General features: G+C 54.0%; 1 protein-coding gene across 3 annotated transcripts; it reads left to right on the forward strand.

Moving 5' to 3' along the window:
• The first annotated feature begins 636 nt into the window (after positions 1 to 636).
• Positions 637 to 19,249, forward strand: Onecut3 (one cut homeobox 3). Of its 3 annotated transcripts, XR_015048535.1 has the most exons (3): positions 15,452 to 15,514; positions 15,679 to 15,773; positions 18,781 to 18,841. XR_015048535.1 is itself a non-coding variant. In XM_021175062.2 (2 exons), the coding sequence occupies exons 1-2, from the start codon at positions 637 to 639 to the stop codon at positions 19,068 to 19,070; spliced, it is 1,476 nt and encodes a 491-aa protein (XP_021030721.1). In that variant the 3' UTR covers positions 19,071 to 19,249. The 3 variants fall into 3 exon arrangements, 1 of the variants encoding a protein (XP_021030721.1); XM_021175062.2 differs by lacking the exons at positions 15,452 to 15,514; positions 15,679 to 15,773 and adding an exon at positions 637 to 1,822 and having other exon boundaries at positions 18,781 to 19,249; XR_002378964.2 differs by lacking the exon at positions 15,679 to 15,773 and having other exon boundaries at positions 18,781 to 18,845.
• The last annotated feature ends 1,921 nt before the right edge of the window (positions 19,250 to 21,170 follow it).

A 21,170-nucleotide genomic window follows, 5' to 3' on the forward strand; every position in this document is an offset into this window, starting at 1 on the left:
CCCAAATGCCCAAATGCCTGCTTTTCCTTGTGCTTAAGGCCAATGTAGACTGTGTGATTGTTCTGGGGACCTACTAATTGCCCCACTTCATCCCAAAAGAGGTTTTGAAATCTTTGTGTGCATATGGGGGTGAGCTTGAAAAACAGCCACATCTTTCTGAGGGTGCCAACAGAGTTGGGGGGGCGTTTGTAGCCACACTTCAAGAACTGGGGGCGGGTAGGGGCAGAAGGGGGGATGTACAGGGCAGAGAATCAAAGACGCTGATATGAGAACACACACACACACACACACTCACTCACTCACACTCACACAGAGCCAGGACTAGAGGTCCCCCACCCCAATCCCTCAGGTTCTTCTCAGGGCAAGGAGAATGGGGAGACCCGAGAAGCCAGCCTGGAGCTCCAGGGGGTTTGGCGGGTGCAGGCGGAGCGATGGGCGGGGGCGCTGACGTCAGACCCTGGCCGGGGCGCCGGCGGCGGCCGCCCCGCCACATCCTGGTGGCCGCTGCTCGCAGCAGCCGAAGCCCAGCGAGAGCACTGAACGAACGGGACAGTAGCAATCGCCGCCACCAGGAGCGTCGGCCAGTGCTTAGGGACCATGCTGCGGCCTTGAGCACACACGAAGAGGACGCCCAGGATGGAGTTGAGCTTGGAGAGCCTCGGGGGGCTGCACGGGGTGACACACGCGCAAGCCGGCGAGCTGCTGAGTCCGGGCCACGCGCGCTCCGCCGCGGCCCAACACCGAAGCCTAGTGGCATCGGGGCGCCCAGGCCTGGTGGCCGGCATGGCTAGCCTGCTGGACGGTGGTGGCGCCGGGGGCGGGGGCGCCGGGGGCGCGGGGGCTGCAGGGGCCGCGGGTGGTGGCCCTGACTTCCGTGGGGAGCTGGCTGGCCCCCTGCACCCGGCCATGGGTATGGCGTGCGAGGCCCCAGGTTTGGGTGGCACCTACACCACGCTCACGCCCTTGCAGCACCTGCCGCCGCTGGCCGCCGTGGCCGACAAGTTCCACCAGCACGCGGTGGCTGGGGCGCACGGAGGCCATCCACACGCTCACCCTCACCCGGCCACCGCGCCGCCACCGCCCCCTCCGCAGCGCCTGGCGGCCAGCGTGAGCGGCAGCTTCACCCTCATGCGCGACGAGCGGGCGGCGCTGGCCTCGGTGGGCCACCTCTACGGGCCTTATGGCAAGGAGCTGCCCACTATGGGGTCGCCACTGTCGCCGCTGCCCAGCGCGCTGCCCCCGGCTCTGCACAGCGCCCCGCAGCCGCCGCCGCCGCCGCCACCGCTCGCCGCTTACGGGGCTCCGGGCCACCTGGCCGGGGACAAACTACTGCCACCTGCCGCCTTCGAGCCACACGCGGCGCTTCTGGGGCGCGCAGAGGACGCGCTGGCCCGAGGGCTGCCTGGAGGCGGCGGCGGCGCGGGAGGCGGCGGGGCGGCCGGCGGGGCGGCCGCGGGTTTGCTGGCTCCGCTGGGCGGGCTGGCTGCGGCCGGGGCGCACGGGCCTCACTCAGGCGGCGGTGGCCCCGGAGGGGGCGGTGGCGCTGGCGGCGGCAGCGGCGGCCCGGGAGCCGGCGCCGCAGCCGAAGAGATCAACACCAAAGAGGTGGCCCAGCGCATCACCGCCGAGCTGAAGCGCTACAGCATCCCGCAGGCCATCTTCGCGCAGCGCATCCTGTGCCGCTCGCAGGGCACGCTCTCCGACCTGCTGCGCAACCCGAAGCCCTGGAGCAAGCTCAAATCCGGCCGTGAGACCTTCCGCAGGATGTGGAAGTGGCTGCAGGAGCCGGAGTTCCAGCGCATGTCGGCGCTGCGCCTGGCAGGTAGGGACGAGGGCCCCTGAGGCTCGATCCTGGGGGACATGGTTGGCACAGGATGAAGGACCTTGGCTAGTGCGTCCTGCCAGCCTCGAGAGGGGATCCTGTAGCCTCTGAGGCTGACCCGGGGTCTGCATCGCCGAGTGTCACTAATAGCAAGAGGGCAAATACAATTATTGTCTCCGTCCCTATTCTTTTAGGTACTGTGTAGGGTGTCTAGTGTCTTTGAGGCTGACGTAGACATAGGGTGCTAAACTAAAACAGCCCTCGCGTGGCTCCGTGTGTGCGCGTGTATGCGCGCGTGTGTAGCACGTTCCTTGGGTTCACTATCCCCCGCGATCTGAGGTGCCACTCCCCCCGTCCCCAAACATCCTGCAAGAGGGACCAAAGGCGCCCTCTCTCCACCCAGTCACAAAGCTCCAGGTGCTGACTAGACTCAGCCAAGGCCTGGCCACCGCTCTGCCCCCAGCCCCAGCACCACCACCGAGCTCTCTTCCTATGCAGCTCAGCCTCTGCCGACGATCGATCCGCTAGTCCCCCATCCCTCCCCCCCTCTGGCCGTTGGCAAAGGTCATTTGAGATTGGGGGAGGGGCGGCCCTTGGGACCCTGGGCTCAGTGGCATCCACCAGAGGCCTTCACACACACACACACACACCCCGGTGACTCCCAGGGCCTCACTCCCTCCTGTTTTCCTGTCCCCCTTTCTACTTCTCTCCACGGAGACAAATTGCTGTCCCTCTCTTCGAGCTGCCTCTTTTGGTACCCAGTCCAGTCTCTATTCTTTTCTTCTCTCGCGCGCCTTGCCTGAGTCTCTCCCACACACAGAGGCATATGAGCCAGCCTCTGGGGGACCCGTTGTCTCCTCCTTTGGTCTAACCTGTCCCCTCCCACCCCAGCGAGGAATGTGGGGGTGTGCCACAGACCCTACATCCTCCGTGTTTGGGAAGGGGTGTCAGGAGGCAGGTGGTCTGGGCAGAGCGTTTTTTTTCTATGGCGTAGTGGGGAGGGGGCTGTGCACCCCGTTCCAGGGACAATAGCTGATTCCAGAGCCTCATCGATCCCTCTGCATACAAACACAGAGAGGGGCGGGGTAGCCGGGACTCAAGAGAGGCGCCCCTAAGGCAGGAGCTGAGAACTGGGTTGACTGTACCCCCAGACCACACTACAAGTCTTTGTGGGGTGCAGAGAAGCAGGGGGCCCTGGGAGTAGCAGGGTAGATAGATGTGGGTTTGGTTGGAGCCTGTGCTACTTGCTCTATCTATGGATTCTAAGCCCACTGTGCAGACTGCCACACACACAGACCCACTTCAGTTTCCCCTTCCTCTAGTCTTTAGTGGAATAACTCAGTGATGAGATGCGCCCTGTCTTTGGGCTTTTGGGGCCATGCATTCCTGGGGGGTGAGCAGGTGGCATTGGAAGACATTAGGATAAACACACACAGGTTTATCTGAAGAGCCCTGTTGCTAGTGAGGGAGATGAGGACACCTGCCCCAGAACACAGCCCCTGTCCTGTCCTGTCTTGTCCATGGTTCTCCTCGGGGAGTGTGGCCCCGGATCCACTGTCTCCAAGGTGATCTGGTGCTCTGTGGATTCTAAGACCAAGACCTCCCCTCCTGGACATACAACCATTGTGTACCCCAAACCCACGCCGCTCGCCTGTCACCTGCACGAGTGACTTTCCAATTGCTCTCCTGTGGACACAAAAGGCGGACACACCACAGAAATGCTGGACAACACATGGGCCCAGGGTCTCAGATTCTGTAAGGCCATCAGCCCTCCGTGTCCCACTTGAAGCAATAGGTTAGCCATTCCAAAGGGAGCCAGGGTCAGACTGGCTTCTTGTCTCTCGCAGCTCTGGTGACCAGCATCTCTCCCTAAGACTGTGTTACAGGATGACTGTGTCACTTCTAAAAATGTGGCCACCTCAGGGGAGCACAGAGTCAGGTAAAAAATAAGATACCTGGCCTGTTCCAGATCAGCCTTGGAGTTGAGGCTGTCACGCTGTGACCCAGCGCTCCAGGTCCCTTCTCTGTCTTCATCTTCAGACTCCGCTGGAGTCAGAAGTGGCAGCCGGGGTCATTAGGCTCGAGCCAGGCCTTTAGTTCTGGTCCCCGCACAAATGAAAAGCAGTTAAGTGGCGGTAAATTGTGACATTTAGAGGGTACTGGGGCAGCCAGGCGAGACTCTTCAACATCCTGTGTCTCGGTGACAGCTGAAGGTGCAAAACCTGGAGCCCAGAGTTCCATCCCTCACTCCCTTATCTCCGACCCACTGGGGACAAAATTGGACCTTGGCTACTATGAACCCAGGAGGGAAACTGTCCACCTAAGCAAGTCACAGCCTCACTGGGAAAACATTGTCCCCAGTGCCACCAACCCTAGAATGTCCTACAAGACAAAACCAGTGAGAGAAAGGGTGAAGGTGGGGAGATGACAGACAGACAGACAGACAGACAGACAGACAGATGGGAGGGGAGAGAGAGAAATGGTGTGGGAGAGATGTGAGTTGGAGAGACAGGAGGGAAAAGGGAGGGTGGAGAGACAGAGAGAGGGAAAGAAACCAGAGCAGAAAGAAGCAAAAAAGAAAGGTTGGACACAAAGAAAGGGGGTGGGCTAGGGAGAAGCCAGAAGGGGTCTCAGGTCAGGCTGGCCCCTCCTGGTTCCTGAGTCCCAGTAAAACACAGCCTTCCTTTGAGGACCCCTGAGAGTAAGTCCTTTCTTTGTTGTACCCAAGAAACACAGCAAAGAGCAGCAGAGTCCCAGCCCTACCCCAGTGTGTGTTGTCCTCCGCCTGCCTCAGTTTCCCTAAATGTAAAACATGCATTGTGTGTGTGGGGAGTAGTCACTGAAGACCCCAGCTCTGCCAGGCACTTTTCCCACCATGTGAGAGGGGGGACATATTTGCATCTGCTCCCACACCACCCCAGAATCTCCTCTCTGAGCTGTGTGCCCCACCACCACCACCACCACACACCCCAGTGACAGTCACAAACTGTGATTATGGGAGCAGAGCTGGGGGAGGGGTGGCTCCTGGCGGGTGGGGCGGTCGATGAATTCGAATTACCGTCTGTGATTCATCACCGTGCGCCCAGGTCGATAGCTTCGGCCGGCTTCAAATATTGTTTAAATTGCAACTCTGGACTAAAAAAAAAATCTTTTTTGTAACTGATCAGAAAAATATACAAATATAATGAAATATTCAAAGGAGGAGACAGGAATTCACACACACACTACACATCATTTAGATACACCCCAAACCACACACACACTGTACACCCACACCACACATTTAACAGACACACCAGACATCACACACATATACACACTCTGTACACATACGCACACACACCATATACCACACACTATACAAACACACACACACCACACACACACATCTAACAGATACACCACACACTGTACACACATGTACAGTATACCATACACCATACATATACACTACACATTGTACACATACCGGACACAATAAACAACATACAATACATACACATGCCATACATACACACCACACACGCATGCACGTGCACACACACACACACACACACACACACACACACACACACACACGGAAAGGTCTAGGAGCTGTGGGCTGCTTGGTCTCCCCACAAGGAAACTGCACTTGGGGACGATGCAGGCCAGAGCACTGGACAGGAAACAGACATAGTGTGTGTGACCACAGGTCCTTGAGACCCTCCTGCCCTGTTTCTTCTCCTGTGGGTCCTGGAGAGGTGCTCAGCTGTCTGCCCCTTGTTATTTTATTTTATGTTTCATTTGGGTTTTTGAGACAAGTTTTCTCTGTGTAGCCCAGACAGTCCTGGAACTCACTCTGTAGACCAGGCTGGTCTCAAACTCAGAGCTCCATCCATCTTCTCTACCTCCTACACCACCACCTCCCAGTTTAAACTCTTACCCTTCTATCTGAGGCTGTGAACACATCCTGGTGTCCCTTGGTCTGTCACTGAGGCCAGGCTGAAGATGACCTGCTGATCTCCCTGCCTTGCTTCTGAGTTTGAGGATGACTGCTGTGTACCAGTATGTCTACCTTAGGATGCTGGGCTGGAACCCAGGGCAAAAGGCATGCCAGGCCAGCGCTCTCCCCATGCAAGTACAGCCCTGCCTCTCATTCTCAAAGGCCTGGAGTCTTCATGTAAACCTCTGATAGACCCCCCCCCCAACACACACAAATGGCTACAGCTCCCCACACACCCCAGAAAGTAGAGTCTGTTCCCAAAGGCCTTATTTAGACCCGGGACTCCCATTGCTCCAGTCTTAACTGAGCCTCAGTTTTCCAATCTGAGAAATGGACAGAGTTGCATAAGCCCCTCAGAGTGTGGCAGGGGCTCCTGAAAGGGACTGGGAGAGTGGCACAAGTCCACGTGGGTCAAAGATGGAAATACTCCAGGTCGCCACAGAAAATACACAGTGGCCATCTCCCCAGGGCTATGAGTGGCAAACCTGTGTAAGGCCTTTGTGAACCATTCACAGGGGCGGCAGGGGGGGGGCATGCTGGAGTCCCTACAAGGAGCCCCTTATACCTGAGTAGGATTTGGTCAGGATAACGGGTCCACCAGCCTGCCAATCCTACAGAGATTTCAGCAGATAGCCTCCTGCATGCTAAGAAACTGTCCAGCCCCTGACCATGCGCTCCCAGCATGGGGGATTCTAGGCGGGGCTCCACCCTGACCACGCCCACAGCCCTCACGGTGTGTGTTGGGGGCAGGGTGTGGGGGGATTCTAGCCTGGGCTCTAGGACATTGCAGAAACAAGGAAGTATAGACTCAGGACATCCATGGACATTAAGGAAAGACAGGACACTTTCCAGTGCAGTAGCTGGTGCTGTGTGAGCTCATTTCCCACTTCACAGCAGCCACACAGCAGAGGTTCTGGGCCTGTGTTCATCCCTCTAGCTCTCATGAGGTAACAGTATCCTGGACAATGGTGAGTTGTTCTCTCTGTCTCTGTCTCTGCTGTCTCTGTCTCTGTCTCTGTCTCTCACACACACACACACACACACACACACACACACACACACACACACACACACGCCCTCCTCAGAGATCAATGGGAGAATGAAGGCAAGCTTTGTACATGTGACTCCCTAGGACGCTGCGACTTCAATTCCTGGCAGACTGTTCCTCGCCCTCCCCCCACCCCCCACCCCCCATGTCAGTGTCCCAGGATGAGCCTAAGCTGGTGTCAGAGGGAAGTCAGCTTCACACCTCCAGAGTCTGGTAGACAGGAGCAGGCGGCAGGTCTGTTACTTCTGCTTGGTGAGAGGCTGAGGCTGACCTCTGGTCCTTCCTTCTAAAGACCCCTCGAGGTGGGTTTGATATGTTGGGGAAAGGCTCAGGCTGCAAAGCCTGGGGACTTGAGTTTAATCCCTGGGGACATACATGGTGAAAGGAGAGCTTCCATTCTGACCTATGAAAGTGTGCTATTCCCCCACCTACATCCACACAAACACAGAATAAAATGTAATTTTAGCCAGACAGTGGTGGTGCATGCCTATAATCCCAGCACTCGGGAGGCAGAGACAGGTAGATATCTGAGCTCAAGGCCAGCCTGGTCCAGAGAGCGAGTTCCAGGACAGCCAGGGCTACACAGAGAAACCCTGCCAAAAAAGAAGAAGAAGAAGAAGAAGAAGAAGAAGAAGAAGAAGAAGAAGAAGAAGAAGAAGAAGAAGAAGAAGAAGAAGAAGAAGAAGAAAAGTAATTTTAAAACCCACAAAAATACTAAGCCTCTTTCAACTAAATTCCTAGCCTGAACGAAGGCACTCCCTAACTGTAGATTCCCTATCAACTATTACCTTTCCAGGCTGAAATACAAGCCACACCCATCACTGCCCTGCTGCCTCCCGCTGAGGGGACACTTCACGGCCACTATGGGGACTCTGAGCTCCCCTGCCAGAGCCCCTAAGATGCAGAAGGCAGCCTTCTGTCTATGGTCTCCTCAGCCCTCCTGCGTGCATGGGGGGACTTGGGCTGGAGGAGCAGGTGAGGAACAGCAGCCAGGAGGCCTGGCAGTTCGCGAGGCTGGGGGAAAGGAAGCCAGGCCGCCCCCGTGCTTTCTTTGTGTTAGCCTGTGAACAGCCTGGCTTTAACCAGAAGAGTTCAAGCTGGTTTGAATCAAGTTTTTAATTAAAAATAGACGGTGATCAATACCCTAGGCAGTGCTGGAGGGGGAGGGTAGAGGCTGGAACCAGAGTGGGCGTGGCTGGGAGGTCCGTGTAACCCTCTGGCAGCTCAAGACGCCTGTGGCCTCAGTTTCCCCTAGGTGGATTTACTCCGGGAGTCACACCTCCGGAAGTCACACCAGTGGGCACAGGTGGGGACAGTTGAGGGACTTGAATTATTGTCACATTGAAAAACTACACAGAGAAACAGGATCGGGACCTGAACTCATACTGCGCCCGCCTGGATCCCCAGGACTCCCCAGGGAAAGCGGCCCTGAGGACGGGGTCGCTGCTATAGGCCGGCACTTCTGTCCTTGCCACGGACCTCGCACTTAGCGCTGGGAGCTGCAAAGTGCCCGTCTCGGCCCAGAGCCCCGGATGGAATTGCCGCAAACACCACCCCGCGGCTCTGAGCTGGCCCACCAGCTTTGGGCGAGACGGATCCCTGAAATCCTAGATGGTCGGTTGGTGCTCCGCCTCGAAAGAGAGCTTGCAGGGTCCCCGTTGCCGGGAGGAGGCGCAGCCTCCCGCCCTGTCCCACCCTCCGCGCTGCCCTTCGCTTTCTCCTCTCTCTTCTGGCCTCAGAAATCTTGCAAAATAATTCTGTATTAGCGTTTTGTTTTGTTTTTGAGATAGGGTCTCATGCAGCCCAGACTAGTCGCAGTCGCCTTCAGTGTAGCTGAAGATCACATTAAACTCGAAATCATGTTGCCCACACCATAATAGTCATTATTTTTATTTTTGGATTTTTTGAGACAGGATTTTTTTTTCTTTTTTTCTATTTAGCTCTGGCTGTCTTGGAACTCGCTCTGTAGACCAGGCTGGCCTCAAACTCTCGGAGATCCTCTTGCCTCTGCCTCCCGAGAGCACTGAAATTAAAGGCGTGTGTGCCGCCCTCCCTAAACACGACCTCGTTAGTTTTATTTTTATTCTCTCACTTGCTCGGGCTCCGGGGAGAGCCGATGGGATACTCGGCAATAAAGAGCTCTTGTCGCGGTTTGCCCCGCGGCCTACCAGTCCGCACTCACCGCACAGCGGTCTCCACACAGTTGGGCTCCAACCTGTCCGAGGTCAGGTGATTTGGGAACCGTGGTTCCCTGGAGAGTCAGGACGCACTTTCGGGGACAGAGCCCAGGGCTGAGAGCCCTTATCAGTGGATTAATTCACTAACAATTGAAGCACTCCCTCACTGGCCTGCCTTGGCTGGGCCGGCCTCTGGTTTTCAGGCACCTGGTTCCTTTCCAGTCATCTTTTCTTAATTCTTCTTCCAACTGCCGCCTTGCCCTTTGCAAATGACTTATTAAACATCGAAGCTCAGCCTGGGGTGGTGGCACACGCCTGTCATCCCAGCACTTGGGGGACTGAGACAGAAGAATTGCCAAGAGTTTGGGTCAGCTTGGGCTACAGAAGCGAGAGCTTAAATCAAAAGAGAGAAAAGAGTCGGAGGGGAGCCGGCTGAGGACATTCGGGTCCCGGTCATCCTCAACTATGTAATAACTTCAGGACAACCTGCACTACATGAGTCTCAAAGTTTGTGCGCGGTGTGCTGTTTGCTCACTCGGTTTACCCCCATGGAGGATTGATCAGTGAGAGGTCTCCTTGACTGAAAGCCCAGGTGGGAACGGCCCCTGGCTGCCCCCATGTCCCCACCTTGTGACTCTCTAACTCCCAGGTGCCCCTCCTCTGCAGTGAGCAGGCCAGGTGTGTGTGGACGGTTCCAGATAGGCTTTGAAAAATGAAGACATTAAAATCCTGTATGGGAGGGAGGGATGGAAGGGGAGAGGGAAGGAGGGAGGGAGGGAAGGGGGAAGAAAAGGGAGAGGGAGGGAGGGAGGGAAGGGGGGGAAGGAGAGAGGGAGGGAGGGAGGGAGGGAGGGAGGGAGGGAGGGAGGGAGGGAGGGAGGGAGGGAGGGAGGGAAGGGGAGGAAGGTGGGGCCAATCTGACACCTGACACTGACTCAGGTGCTCTAGGGGAACTCTGGACAGTGTGGGGAGGGGAAGAAGGAATTGGTTTGGGAATCTGTGGGAAGGGTCCTCACTGAGGTATCCATTAGCTCTCAACCTCGCCTGGCTCTCCCACCCACAGGAGTCACCTTCCTGAATGTCTTGGGGACTTGTGACCCTGGCAGAGTCACAGAGCCAGAGAGGCTCCTCTCGGGATCATCTTGGGGAAATTCAGCCTGGCTGGATTGAGTCACCACGATGGGGAGAGATTGTTGGTTCCAACATAGGCCCCCACCCTGCAGCTCATGGTGGGGCAGGACTTGTCGCCACGGTAACCAGCCATCATCCCAGCCGGAGACCAGGCTGGTATTGAATTGTGGGCTGCGGGAGTGAGAGTGAGGAGGGGGGACGGGCACCGCCATTGCTCAGCACACACCAGGCTTAGTAGACGAGGAGGGAGGGAGGCAGGGAGGGAAGGAGGGAGGAGTGACTGAGGGCAGGGGTTGTGGGGTGCTCTGTGGGTGGGGTGGAGCTGGGGAGGTACCTAGATACCTTTCTATGCCTTTCTTAATTTCTTTTCATTTCTTTTCTTTTTTATAAAGATTTGATTATTTTATGTATATGAGTACACTGTAACTGTTTTCAGACACACCAGAAGAGGGCATCAGATCCCATTGCCGATGGTTGTGAGCCACCATGTGGTTGCTGGGAATTGAACTCAGGACCTCTGGAAGAGCAGCCAGTGCTCTTAACACTGCTGAGCCAGCTCTCCAACTTTCCTTTTAATTTTAAATTTTTTTTTTTGAGATAGTGTCTCTCATAGCCCAGGCTGGCCTCCAATTCCCTATGTAGCCAAGGATGGACCATGAACTGATTCTTTTGTTTCACTGAGAGGGTGCGGGGCAGACATGTGCTACCTCACCTATTTATTTAATGCTGGAAATGAAACTCAAGGCCTAATGTTTATTGGGCAAGCACTCTACGCACTGAGCTACAAGCACTCTGTCCACTGAGCTATAAGTACTCTGTCCTCTGAGCTACAAGCACTTTACCCACTGAGCTACAAGCACTCTGTCCACTGAGCTATAAGTACTCTGTCCTCTGAGCTACAAGCACTTTACCCACTGAACTACAAGCACTCTGTCTACTGAGCTACAAGCACTCTGTCCACTGAGCTACAAGCACTCTGTCCACTGAACTACAAGCACTCTACCCATTGAGCCCCAACCTTAGGATCATTTCTTATAGGGATGAGGCCAAAGCTTTGCAGGAAGTAAAGTGAAGGACTTCCTGGGTTAGAGGCCATTGTGGCTGGGCTTTAAGTGGTGTGTAGGAGTTGTCTGTTCACAGTTGCTCCATCCATCTCCCAGAGGGGATGACCCCCTGAAAGGTGACCTGTGTGAGACTCTCCTAACCCGCTCTCGCAGCCACGGGAGAGATGAGACCCAGACCTTGACTTTTCTCACACACACACTCCATCCCCGAGAAGCTGGGGAGCTCCGTGTCTTTTTCAACTCATTAAGTATTTTTCTGCCACCTCTGGGCAATGGGGGAAAAAGGGAGTCCCGCCCCAGAAACCTCAGAACAGTTGCACATAAGGTCTTGGCCTGGGATGAACTGTAGACTCTAGTAACTCTAGAGAACCAAGAAACGGGCAACGCAGGTTCCCCGCGTGCAAAACCCAGAGTCTAAACAGATTACACCCTAAACTCAGGGTTTTCGCCTCCAGCTGCCATGCCTTTGTGGGATATAACCCAATAGACCGGGAGCGCCTGCCCTCTTCTGGACACAATGTGAACTTCAAGACGATGGGGCAAAGCTGGTGGGTGGCAGGAACACAGGCGCTCGTTCTCTTTCTCTCTCTCTCTCCTCTCTCTCTCTCAAACACACACACACACACACACACACACACACACACACACACACACACACACCCCAGGGCGTGGTGACACCTACTTATAGTCTCAGCCCTGGGAAGACAGGAACAGAAGATCCTGGGGGGTTGCCCTCCGCCAGTCTAGCCAAACCCACAAGCTCCAAAGGGGGGGGGGGGCAGGAGAGCAGGCTCTGTGGCTAAGGGTGGCTGCTGTTTTAAAGGGCCTGAGTTCAGTTCCCTGCCACATGGGGGATTACAACCCTGTGACTCCAGCTCCAGACCCAACAACACTGGGCAACTCTTTGCACATGCCCCAGTGTAGACACACAGCTACACACAAATTTTTAAATAAGAAAAATTAATCTTTTTTTTGTTTTGGTTTGGTTTTTTGAGACAAAGTTTCTCTGTGTAGCCCTGGCTGTCCTGGAACTCACTCTGTAGACTAGGTTGGCCTCGAACTCAGAAATCTGCCTGCCTCTGCCTCCTGAGTGCTGGGATTAAAGGTGTACGCCACAACACCCAACTCTTTTTTTTTTTTTTTCATCTTTTTTTAAAAAAAGTTGTCAAGCCATGTTGGTGCACACCATTAATTCTAACACATGGGAGCAGCAGCCAGCCTGGTCTACAAGGTGAGTTCCACGGCAGCCAGGGCCACACAATGAGACCCTGGTTTCCAAAAAAGGCGGGGTAGCCACAGATCAGGACAGAGGGGTGGTGGAGGAGGCTTGTATGGGACTGGTGTGCACTGAACACTGTGTGTCTTGGTTTTACTGGTGACAGGAGAGGCCTGTAGACTCACACCAACCCCTAGAACTAGATGACTATGATCCCAGCCCTGTCAAGACACCTGTGTGAGGCAGCTCTGAAGGCACAGAGAAGGCTGATGGGGCCCTGGAGGTGGCCCTGGGAGCCCAGGCTAGAGGAGGTAGACTCCAGGGTGGGGATCGTGCTATGTTTAATAGTGATTTGAGGACACCACGGTTAACAGTGCGAATGGGAAAGAAGAAAGCAAGAAAGCAAGTCAAAATGCAGCAGAAGTGGGGGGGGTGTGGCGGGCGTTGGGCAGTTGGCTGTCTGGGTGGCAATGGGGGAAGGGAGGGTGGGATTGAGAGAGGACAGTGGAAGGTAGAGGAGGAGACAGGAGGAAGACATGAAGGAGGAGATGGAGGGGAATGAAGGCGATAGAGGAGGAGGGAGATGGAAGAGGAGATGGAGGAGGAGAAAGAGGAGAGGACAGTAGGGCAGATGTATGGTGCATGGCAGTGCTCGAGAGGAGGGGAGTCTGAAAGAGACAGTGGAGATGATCACTGAAGGTGAGAGAGAAGAACTCAGCCTAGGCTGAGGCTACCTCTTAAATGGAGATGGACCCACACCATAGGTCAGCCGGGTCCTGAAGTCTGTGGCAGGCCTGGTGCTCCCAGGCTCAGTTTCCTCTGCACTGAAATGGAGAGAGCTTGGCTTGAGTCGACTTAGAGGCTGACAGCTGCTAAGCGTCCCTGTAGCCTCATCTTCCAGAATCCTTCTCTTGGGCATCGGGAAATAGGGGGTGGGGGAACCACGGGTTCAGACAGCAGTTCAGCCTGGAGCCTGGGCTCTGTATCACTAGATGGAAGACAGGAAGCAGGCAATGGTTTCATGAACCATCCACCCAAAAGGGACTTTTTGTTTCTTTCCAGACTTATTCTGTGGCTGGCCTCTCCCCTACCCTGGGTTTGGGGTTCCCCTTTAGAGACTCCAAGAAGATCCACCCAGGTCTGGCCTGTCAACTGTTTGTCTCTGGCTGGCCCTCTCTAGACAAATGATTTACTGTCTCTGTGTGAATAAAAGGAATATTTTATCATAAGGACAGAATAACAGATCCATAGAAAGCTCTTAACATGAAAATCTTGTGTGTTCTGAGAATCTGTATTTCTGTCCCTTTCTAACAGTCTAGTAGTAGACTGCTAGGTGGTACCATAGGTAGATGGGTGGATGGGATGTATGGATGGATGGATGGGTGGGAGAATGGGTGGGTAGATGGGTGGATGGGATAGGTGGATGGGTGGGTGGGTGGGAGAATGGATGGGTGGGTGGATTGTGGGTGGTGGGTGGATAGATAGATAGATAGATAGATGGGTGATGGGTAGATAGATAGATAGATAGATAGATAGATAGATAGATGGGTGATTTCTTCTTCTAGTTGGATCCTCATCCCAGGATGAGTATCTGCCACCACACTCCTAAGAACCTCAGGCAAGAACATCTCCCTTTGTTTCTGTTAGTGTCCATCCGCCAGCATGGAGCACCGTCTACCTGCCAGCCTTTGCCAAATATAGGTGCATATCTGTAGGGCTTAGGATGGAAGCCAGGGTCTCGCCATGCAGCTTAGCTGGGCAACAGTCAATTTTCATTATCCACTTGAGGCAACCAAGGACCACAGGGAACAACGGCGTGCCAGTGAGGGACCGTAGTGTAGGTGGCTGTGGGCCTGTCTGTGAGGGATCAACTTTGTGCTCTGTTATCTATTATGCGGCCCTAGCTATACTAGAACTCGATCTGTAGACTGGGCTGGTCAACTTAAAGAGATCCACCTACTTCTGCCTCCCGAATGCTGGGATTAAAGTCATGCACTATCATAACTGGCCAAGGGGTTCTCTGTTGTGTTACCTTGGGTGGGAAGAAGACTGGTACATTGTCCCTGGATGTGGGTCCTGAACTGTGTGAATAAAGAAGGCATGGGAGGGGGCTGTGTAGACAGCTCAGTGGTTAAGGGGAGCCACAGCTCCCAGCAACTACACCTCCAGGTGATCTGCCTCCCGCTTCTGGCCTGAGCAAGTGCTGAACGTACACACGTACACACGCAAGACACTGCCCCACTCTCAACTAAAAATAAAACTAAAATGTAAAAAGAAAGAGTGGGGGAAGTCAGCTGAGTTCAAGCAAGCGTGCGAGCCGCGTAGTCGTGAACCCTTTTCCCCTAGCTCTTTTCATCTCGGTATTTTATTCCAGCAACCAAAACGGGTCTGCTGCCGCTCGTGCCGTGCCTCAGCTCCCAGTCTGTGTGCTCACGCGTGCACGGGTGATGTCATAGGTCCTCAATTCCTCTCACACTATTTGTTTGAAGATTTGTTTAGTTTTACTTTATGCATTTGAATATGGTGGCTGCATGTCTTTCTGTGCACCACGTGGCAACCTCAGAGATCAGAGAGGACAGAGTGGGATCCCCTTGAAGCTCGACTTACAGATGACCCTGAGGCCCTTGGTGGGTGCTGGGAACAAACCTGGATCCTCTGTGCTCACAGACAGTGCTGTAACCGCTGAGCTGAGTGTCCCTCTAGCCCTGATCCACCTTTTTCTTTTTTCTTTTTTTTTTTTTTTTGAGTAGAGTCTCTCAGGAGACCTGCGTCTCACCAATTAGGGCCAGGCAGGGCTGTCTTGGGATCTGCCTGTCTCCCAGTCCTCAGCGCTAGGATTTCAGAAGCTCACCTCAACAGTAGACTCTCGTGGGTTTGGAGGATTCAAACTTGGGCCCTACTGCTTATCTGAGGTCTTTACTGACAGCTTTCTCCCAGCCTTTGTGACATCCTTCATCTCCAAGCCCCACCCAGCCCCCAACCAGCTTGCCCATCTGCTGAGAGATCCACCTTTTGCCATGGGATGCTGGTGGTTTGGCCATGCGTGTGGAATCCATGACGCAGCCGCAGAGATTGTAAGAATTCCATTTCTTCTTTTGTGCAACTCTGCAGACCCTTAAGCCACTCGAGCAATTTCACTGCCCAAGCGGGAGGCAAAACCAACCCACTGAGGCTTGTGTAAGGGAGGCCTATGGAGGCAGTGCGCTCTCAGGACTTACCCTGGAGCTTTCCATTCCAGGCTGGGACCTCAGCAGTTCCAGAGGGAACCCTCTCCTACAGAGCAACTCCAGGTTCTCTTCTGTTCTGGCATTCTTCACTTACCCTACGCTTAATGTGAGCCCTGCGGGGGGGGGGGGGGGGGGAGAGACCAAGAGAGAGACAGAGACAGAGGGAGAGACAGAGAGAGACAGACAGAGAGAGACAGAGACAGAGAGAGAAAGAGAGAGGAAAGAAGGAAGGAAGGAAGGAAGGAAGGAAGGAAGGAGGGAGGGAGGGAGGGAGGGAGGGAGGGAGGGAGGGAGGGAGGGAGGGAGATCTGTGAAATATCATCCACTCTTGCAGTCTCTCTGTGTTTGTTTGTTTGTTTGTTTTCTTTTTTTCTTTTTTTGGTTTTTCGAGACAGTGTTTCTCTGTATAGCCAACTCTGCCTCCCTAATGCTGGGATTAAAGGCGTGTGCCACCATGCCTGGCTGTGTTTGTTTGTTTAAACAGGCTCTCTATGCAGCCCTGGCTGGCCTGAAACTTGCTATGTATACCAGGCTGTGATTGAACTCAGAGAGATCCCCTGTCTCTGTGCTAGAATGAAAGGTGTGACCGCTACACATCAATCCCACTGTACCTTCAGTTTTGTGCTTAATATCAAGATAGTTGGCGGAATGTTCTGGTGGAATATACATTTTCCTTCTTTCTTTCTTTCTTTCTTTCTTTCTTTCTTTCTTTCTTTCTTTCTTTCTTTCATTTTATTTGTTTGCTTGTTTGTTTGTTTAATGTATGTGAGTACACTGTCATTCTCTTCAGACACACCAGAAGAGGGCATCAGACCCATATTACAGATGGTTATGAGCCACCATGCGGTTGCTGGGAATTGAACTCAGGACTTTCAGAAGAGCAGTCAGTGCTCTTACCCGCTGAGCCATCTCTCTAGCCCCCTGTTTCTTTTTTAATTAATTAATTTATTTGGTTTTGTTTGTTTGCATGAGCAGCAGCCCTGGCTGTCCTGGAACTCACTCTATAGACCAGGAACTCAGATCCCCCTGCCTCTGCCTCCCAAGTGCTGGGACTAGAGACATGCACCACTCCCACCCGGCTATTTTACTTTTGATTACGTATATGAGTGTGTCTCTGTACACACCAGTTCCCACAAAGGCTAGAAGAGAGCATAGAGTCCTGTGAGCTGCAGTTACAGGTTAGCTGCACCGGCAGCAAATGCTCTTAAGTACGGAGCCGCCTCCAGCCCCATCTGCCCTTGGAGTTTTTGTTTTCTGGTTTCTGACCCCCTGAAAGCTTCTCTGGATCTTTCCCATGGCACCTGCCTTTCCTTTTTGGAAGCTTTAGGAAATTTTTATTTATTCTCAGGGTTCTGAAATGTCACAAAGACGTGTCTGCCCATTTCCATTCATCCACATGAAACCTATGTGCTTCAGTCCTGATTCTTCCTTCCTTCCCTATCACTGTGATAAAAATACTTCAATAAAAGCCAACTCAAGGGAACAAGGGTTTGCTTGGCTAATAGTTCCGGGTTCATTGCTTTGGGGAAGTGAAGGTTTTAGCAGCTGGGGAAGATGCTCACACTATGTCTAAAGTCAGAAGAGACAATGAAAACATGCATGCTAAGGCACTCACTCCAAGGATACCAGCCTAGAAAACAGTGCCACCCACAGTAGGCAGGATCCCAGCCTAGGGAATGTTGCCACCCACAGTGGGCATATTTTCCCACTTCAATGAAAATAATCAAGTAATTCCCCTGCAGACAAACACAGACCCTGGTCTCCTGGGTGATTCTACCCTTTGTCTGGCTGACAATTATCTTTAACCATCACATCTATGTATTTATATTTTTTATTTGTTGTTGTTGCTGTGTGTATGCATGATGCGTGTGTGTGTGTGTGTGTGTGTGTGTGTGTGTGTGTGTGTGTGTGCACATGCCAAGGTGCACCTATGGAGGTCAAAGGTCAATGCTGTTTTGTTTTGTTTTGTTATGTTTTGAGACAGGGTTTTCCTGGCTCAAAACTCTGGCTGTCCTGGAACTCACTCTGTAGACCAGGCTAACCTTGAACTCAGAGATCCTCCTGCCTCTGCCTCCTGAGTGCTGAGATCAAAGATATGCTGTGCGCCATCACTGCTTGCCCAAAGGACAATATTTTAGAGTTGATTCTCTCTTTCTACCTTCATGCAAGTTCCAGGGATTGAACTCAGGTCACTGAGTGAGGGTGGCAAGCTTTTGCCCTCTGAATTATGTTACAAACGGTCACTCTCTCTCCTTTATCTGGTCATCTTTGTATCGGTTTTGAGTTGCATCTAGACCAGATGACAAACCCTCTACCCTCTAGCCATGCCCCCAACCTCTCCCTGGGAGATTTTAGGCAAGGGGGATGGGCTCACAACAAAGGCTGTGAACTGAGGTGGACAGGTCCTGAGGGAGTTCCAGGACTGGGCCAACAGGCGGTCAGGACTCTGCTGCTTGAGATATAACCCAGGGCCTACAGTCAGCCATGTCTTCATCAGACCAGTCACACATGAGTCCCACCTTGTCCTCAACAGATGGGACAGCATGTCAGGTATGATACACAACACCTACACCCATAGTTCTGGGGGAGGGGCCCATTTTGGGGTTGGAGTCAGGAGCCCTTGCTGAAGCGGCTGGCTGGCCGGGGAGGTGGGGAGGATTAGCAGTTAGGAAGCTGAGGACCGCTCCCCTCTGGAGGCTCTGCTGCAGCCAGTGATGGCTCTGACTTGTGTTATCCAGCTGCCCCTTGCTTCGTCTGTCCCCACACTGTGTGACTCCATGTCTTCCCCATACCTCTCTAGCTTGTCCTGTCCTCCATTTTTGGCTGTCTCTGCCTGCCTCTCTCCTCGTGGTCCAGTTTACACTGATTCCCGGACTTCTGCTCCCTCTTCCCTGACTCTGCCTGGCCTCCTCCCCTCCCCTTCCTTCCCCTGGCCCGTCCCATCTCTTCATCCTGTGTCTCCCGTCCTCTTCCTCCCTCACATCCCTTTGTCCCTGCTTCGTCCCTTCGACCACGTTTCCTCACCCCTGGTTAGTGTTCTGCTCCTCCTCATGTGTCTGTGTCCCCTCACCCCCCCCCCATAATGTCCTCTCTCCCCTCTGTCCCCTTTCCAGCCTGCAAGCGTAAAGAGCAGGATCAGCAGAAGGAGAGGGCTCTGCAGCCGAAGAAGCAACGCCTCGTGTTCACAGACCTGCAGCGCCGCACGCTGATTGCCATCTTCAAGGAGAACAAGCGGCCGTCCAAGGAGATGCAAGCCACCATCTCACAGCAGCTGGGCCTGGAGCTCAACACTGTCAGCAACTTCTTCATGAACGCCCGTCGCCGCTGCATGAACCGCTGGGCTGAGGAGCCGGGTGCCACCCCTGGCACCGGGACAGCTACTGCCACCTTCTCCAAGGCCTGAGCCTTTCTGCACACACGCTAGCCCCAGGGAGCGAGGGGCCGTCCCTGACCCAGCCAAAGCAAGCCCTACCCCCACCCCCAGGGGACAGGGACCCCCTAGCTCCCTCCCGCTCAATTTTGGACTCCAAAGGGACCCTGAGGGTAGAGTGGGTCAAGAATCAAGCACATCTTACAAACAGAACCCGGGTATTTAAAAAATGATTTTAATAGAGAACCCTTCTTTCCAGATCCCAGCCCTCCTCAAAAGCAGGAGGCAGACATCTGCCTGTCTTCCCCCACTTTCTCCACCAGGCCAGGTCTCTGTCTCCTTGTCCCCTCCCCAAGAACTGAGACCCATCCCAAGTGGCCAAAACAAGCTGGATCCTTACAGCGTCCCCATGCCCAATCCTGCCCTCCTAGCCGCGGTCCCACCCCACCCCCACCCCACAGGATGGCCCCTCGCAGCAGCCAAGACCCACCCCAGCCGCCACCCTGACCCCAGCGGCCTGGATAGCCTGTGCCAACAATCCCCTGCCTTAAACGCCGGGGAGGGAAGCTGTGGGGAGCCCCCTGTCTCCAAAGAGACCGTGGCAGATGTGAGATGAGGGCTGCCCTGTGGATGCCTCCATCCCAGCACCCCTGGCTGAGTTCACTATAAGCACCTTGCTATGTGAAGAATGCTACACAGGGAACAATGTCACCAGAGAGCAAAGATGACACCCCAGATCTCAGGAGAGGGACGTCAGATTCTCCCAGATCTGGGGGGGGGGCGGCATTGGTGTCCCTTGGATGCAAAGTTCTGGAAATTTCTGGAATTCATCACCCATTTTTCAGTTGATTGGGGTGCAAACATGAGCACCCCTGCAGAGGACGGACATTCAGGGGTGAGTCTTGCATTGGTGACACCTCTCTCAGAAGAGAGACGATGAAGCTGAAAACTGCTTGCTCCATTGTTTTGCCAAAAAAAAAAAAATGTACAATGGGGAAAGGTCAGATGCAACCGGGTCACCCCTCTGCTCAGCCCTCCAGTCTGGGTGACATTTCAAGACTGGCCTGGCAGCCATGTCCCAGGAGGCTGCCTCTTCCCCTCCCCCTCTGGGGTTCAAGATCCTGGGAATCCCTCTCCATTGAACCCTACTCCCATGGCTGCCTCCCAGAGAGGCCCCCACTCCCAATTTCCCTAGAGAATGCAAGAGAACTTTCTAGTGAGAAAAAGGAAAAGGAACCTCCCCCATCCTGTAAGGCTACCTCATTGAGCCCACGCTGTGATTCGAAAGATCACGTTTGATACCAAAGATTTCCCCACCCCTAAGGGTTTGTGCTGGAAGCCAGGGTGTCCCCACTTTCACCCCATGGCTGTCCCCCACCCGAGAGAGAGAGAGAGAGAGAGAGAGAGAGAGAGAGAGAGAGAGAGAGAGAGAGAGACAGGAGGACAGCGAGGTCGGCGAGTGCCTTTTTACTGAACCAAAGATGTGTGTAGAGTGTCCTCCGTCCTCAGTGATTTGCTGCTCTCCCACAGGAGCAGCCAGGATGGATGCTTCTAGAACCTTCCGGTGTGAGGCAGAATGCTCAGAGTGAAAAGAGTCCCCTGTTCCCACTCATCAAGTGACAGGTCTCCCCAGACACACCCATGCTGGCAGATACATGCAAGCTCACACGAATACATGCACACACTCACACATGCACATACGTACACGTGCACACACACGTGCACAGCTGGAGAGATGGCTCAGTGGTTAAGAGCACAGGCTGGTCTTGTTGAGGACCCATCCTCAGCACCCACATGGAGACTCACAACCACCCATAACTCCAGTGCCAGAGGACTAAATGCCCTCTTCCAGCCCTCCTAGGTGCCCACACTCACATGCACACACTCATATATGATTAAAAATACATTTTGCTTTTGTTTTTTTGTTTTTCAAGACAGGCTTTTTCTGTGTAGTTGTGGCTGTCCTGGAACTCACTCTGTAGACCAGGCTGGCCCTGAACTCAGAGATCTCCTGCCTCTGCCTCCTGAGTGCTGGGACTAAAGGCGTGCGCCACCACGCCCGGCTAAAAAAATTAAAAAAGTGTAAAACACATACAGTATATACACACAGCCACAGGCACAAACACACAGCCA

This window comes from Mus caroli, unplaced genomic scaffold, assembly GCF_978045245.1.
Source record: "Mus caroli unplaced genomic scaffold, Mus_caroli_1 scaffold_9, whole genome shotgun sequence".
Classification (NCBI taxonomy): domain Eukaryota; kingdom Metazoa; phylum Chordata; class Mammalia; order Rodentia; family Muridae; genus Mus; species Mus caroli.